This window comes from Myotis davidii, unplaced genomic scaffold, assembly GCF_000327345.1.
Source record: "Myotis davidii unplaced genomic scaffold, ASM32734v1 scaffold534, whole genome shotgun sequence".
In the NCBI taxonomy this organism is placed as follows: domain Eukaryota; kingdom Metazoa; phylum Chordata; class Mammalia; order Chiroptera; family Vespertilionidae; genus Myotis; species Myotis davidii.
The window spans coordinates 6,127,817-6,132,054 of NW_006286678.1; the positions used below are offsets into that span (position 1 = coordinate 6,127,817).

The following is a 4,238-nucleotide window of genomic DNA, read 5'->3' on the forward strand; positions in this document are numbered from 1 at the left end:
GGAGGCGGGCGTAGAGGGGGGGCCGTGGAGACGCCGGGGGCAGCGGGCCGCGCCAAGCTGGTGAGTGCAGCCGCGGGGTGCCAGGAGCCAGAGAGCAGGCGTCAGAGACCTCTCCGTCCCCTGCCCGGGCTCTGTGCCCGCCGCCCGCTATTCCTGCGCTTCGACTCCTTGGTTCTAGTTCTCTGTGCCTCTGCCGCGTCTGTCTGTTTTCCCTGTGTCTGTCTGTCTGTCCGTCCCCTCTATTTACTGTCTCGCCCTCTCTCTTTTTAATCTCTTCCGTCTCTGTCTCCTGCAGCGTCGGTCTTCCCCGTTCTCTCTCAAGCCCTGTCTCCCTAATTGTCTCTCTGTCTCTGTCTCTCTTTGGACTGCCTGTTACTCAGATCTTTGATATTTATCTCTTGCTCCCCTCTTTCTCTTACCTCCCCTGTCTCTCTACCTAGTATCTCTGTCAATCTCGTCTCTGTCTCTCCATTCTTGAATCTGCCTGATATCTCTGTCTCTCTCCATCTTGGTCTCTCTCTGTCTCGTCCCACCTTTGTCTCTCTGTCTCATCTTGATTTCTATCACCTTGTCATATTCGTTCTTCTCTCTCCCTCTCTGTCTCTCTGTCTCTCATCAGATGGCTCTCTCTCACTGTCCCCCATCTCTCTCGGTTTCTTGGTCCTTGTCATCCTCTTTGGCTCAGTCTCTGCCTGTCCTCCATCAATGCCCATTCCTGTCTCTTTGGCTTTGTCTCTCTTGCTCTGTCTACCTCTCGTCAATCTCTGAGAAAGCTATCTTTCTGTCTTTTCCCTTATGGCCTCCCTGCACTTCCCCGAATCCATGACCATCTCCCCTTGTGTTGGAGGTTGCAGGGGCAGCAGGGCCCAGCAACCATAATGCCCTCTCCCACAGGCGGCCCTTTCTTCTGGGCCCCGCCTGGTGCCAGCTCCCCCACCGGCGGGGGGACTGCGCCTGGAAGCTGTGATGGAAGCCCTGCAGAGGCAGCAGGCAGCCAGATTGGCCCAGGGGATGAGGCCATTGGCCCCTCCACGCCCACCGCCACCACAGCCTTCCTTGCCTGGCTCTGGGATTCTGCGGGCCCTTGAGAGGGCCTCGGGGAAGGTTGGGGCTGAGAAAGAGGAGGATGCCGGAGAGGATGAGGAGGGGGAGGAAGCCGGAGCTGAGAAAGAGGCAGCTGAAGAGAGTCGTCCAGAAACCCGGGGGCCCAGCTCACCTTCCAGCCAGCCCCCTGGACCTCATCCCCATGAGTGGACCTACGAGGAACAGTTCAAGCAGGTAGGAGCCCCTCACTGTCAGGCCCTCCTCTCTTCCTCCTTTCTGAGCCAAAGCAGAGCCTGGTCCTTCGTAGCCTACCCACCCCTGCTGCCCTCTGCCCTCTACAGGATGGAAAGACAGAGACCGAGATCTGGAGACAGGACATGGACAGAAAGGGAGAGAGATAGGCACCCAGAGACTCAGACACATGGAAAGAAGTGCATAGGCAAATATTAAGAGGTGCAGGAGACACCCAGAAACATGGAGGCAGACAGATTGGAGGCTTTTGGTGAGGTTAGAAGGGAAAGTGGGAGGGATGTAGGAGCCCTTAAGAATTCTTCTGAGGGTGGGGAATCTGGGGACTAGACATTCTAAAGTCAGCAGCATCCTACCCTAACTTCTCACACACCAAGTCACAAGGTCATATTGGGCTGCCTGCTTCTGTCTTTGGAAGTAGAATGGGGGTTGCCACTCTTTTGCTATCCCCCTCATCTCTTCCCTGTCACATTCCCCCCATCCAAATCCTCTCACTGCCTGAGTTCTATGGGTGACAGTTTCCAGCCTGTGATGGCCACTACAGGCGCAGTGTGGCCAACGGGCCACCGTGCAGCTGGGAAGGACAAGATCTTACTCACAGGGCCATATTTGAGTGAGCCCATCTGGATGTTATTCTAAGGCACTACTCCAGGCTGTCACTATGACGGTATTTGGCAGGGCTGTGACTCTAGGTGTGCTATTCTGGTGGTGTTACCTGTAGGGCAAGCACGTCAAACTCGCGGCCTGCACACCTCGTTTATTTAAACAGTGTAGGGTGTTAGTCTTGAGTATTTTCCAGAAATGTTCACCTGTGGTGAGTAGTCTGTGGCATTAGTGTATAAAGGAATGTTACTCTGGAGATATGGCTCTAGCAACTGCTTCTCCTGGGTATAAATTCGGGGGTTATTACTTGGAGAGTGTGTATATTATTTGTGGGCATCCATTAAGGGCTCAGTTCTTGTGGGAGCATAGATCTAAAGGTGAATCGCTGAGGTTTGTTACTAAGGGGGGGTTTTTACTGAGTTCTTATTGGGGGATGGAGTGTTACCTATAGGTCTTACTCAGGGACCTTACGCTGGGTAAATGACTATTACTCTAGGGATTGCTCCTCCTGGGTGGTATTTGGGAAGTGATATTGGAGGTGGGGCTCCAGGTGACTGGGAATGTGTGGGATGACCCCCTGGGCCTTTCAAGTCCTGACTCCACCGGTCCTGGGTGGTGCAAGGCCATTGCCTCTGTGGCAGCTTCTGCAGTGGGAAGGTCACTGTCCCTGGAAGGAGATCAGACTAGATGGTGGGGGCCCTGGTTTCAATCCAGGAGCTTCTGAGCATCCATCCTGCCTGAGGGATGGGTTATAGTCATCATCCCCAACCCTGGCAGAGATGTGAAAGGCAAGAAGCCCTTGCAGGAATGACCAAGAGTGAATGAGGGCCTCAGATGTATCTGTCAGTTTCCTCAGTGTGGAACACAGCTCCAGTGTGACTCCCTCCCTGCACTCTGCACTCCCGAGAGGAAGCGGGGCCTCCACAGCTTCCTCTCTTCCCCTACTCCCCAGGTGGGTGTTTGACCTGCCCAGGGCACTCACTGTAGAGGGCCTCTGCCTCCAGGGAGAGAGCCCAATGTCTGGGAGTTCACATTTCAGATCCTACTTACCCCTTCAGCTGGGGACCCTTATTCAGGGTACAACCTGGGTTGGGGTCCCAGGGGGAGGGAGGTTAGCGGAGCTGGAAAATGACCTCAGTCCTTCCCCAGCTGTACGAGCTCGATGCAGACCCCAAGAGGAAGGAATTTCTGGATGACCTGTTTAGCTTCATGCAGAAGAGGGGTGAGTGTGGTGACGTAAGGGAAAGACCTCCATTTGCCAGGTTTGAGGATGGGAGAGCTCAGGGTTTAGTCCCCAGTCTGGGTCCTCTCTGCAGAGGCCTGAGCTGGGCAGCACCTATCCTTTGGGCCCGCAATAGCGTCTTTAACCTCTGACCCTGCCCTCCTCCTCCACCCAGCAATTAATTAGTGGCCAGCCCACTGGCAGGTTAATGAGTGTGGGATCAATTGGGAAGGTGGGAAGGGGAACTGGTGGGGGGCTGGCCTGATTGGAGGGGGGCTTCCCAGGACTAGGGGGCTGGGAACGCCTTGGTCCTCTTTTGCTGACCCTTCTTCCAGCCTCGTCTCTCCCCAGTTTTCCCTTGCTTCGGGCAGGGGACACCCAGGGTGCTCTGCAGCAGAAAGGACTGGGATTAGACTGAAGGAAGGACTTCTCAAGGGGTAGGCTGAGAACCGTGTGAGTTGGGGCTGTGGAGGAGGAGGACTCAGGGTGGGTGGCAGTCCATCACTGAGGTTTCTCCCCAGATTCATGGGTCCAAAGACTGACTCATTATCTCTCTCTACAAAGCTAATTAACTCACTCCGAGCGTGGCCTGATAAGCTGCTAATTAACTGGCTGCACTGAGCCCCCCTCCCCAGCGCAGAAGCTGGCCAAAGTCCCTCAGGCCCCCACCCCAGGCCCAGCACCCCTGGCAGATTCATTCCTAAGGAGGGACCCTCATTGGGGCCCAGATCCTTTTGCTCCCCAGGGAGACCTAGTCATTGTGGTCCCAGTGTACCCCACTCCCCCGAGCCCCTTCCTTGAGGTCTCCCCTCCACTGGGGGGCTGGGGTAGGGTGGTCAGAGCAGACCCTATCACTGCCCCCACCAGGCCCAGAGCTGTGCCTCCCTCAAGTCTCCCCTCCCTCGAGTCCCGCCTCCCTCCGCTCCCTCTGCAGGGGGAGGGGGTCTCCCGGGACCGATAATTTCCCCCCATTAATCAGGCCGCAGCTAATTGTTCGGGTCCAAAGGCGGCAGCGGAAGGGGACGGGATCGGTAAGGAATTAACTGGGGCCCATCGCTCAGCGCAGACAGGCCCCTTTGTCAGGACTGGCCGGCGGGGGCGGCGGGGGCGGCGCGGGCTG

The 4,238-nt window shown here is 56.4% G+C and overlaps 1 protein-coding gene across 1 annotated transcript in view; it reads left to right on the forward strand.

Moving 5' to 3' along the window:
* Window positions 1-966: 966 nt before the first annotated feature.
* ARID3C (AT-rich interaction domain 3C) overlaps window positions 967-4,238 on the forward strand; it is a 6,487-nt gene continuing 3,215 nt past the window's right edge. The window contains exons 1-2 of the mRNA XM_015560465.1: window positions 967-1,278; window positions 3,046-3,118. Of these exons, the coding sequence (XP_015415951.1) occupies window positions 967-1,278; window positions 3,046-3,118 (385 nt within the window). The remainder of the gene's footprint in view (window positions 1,279-3,045; window positions 3,119-4,238) is intronic.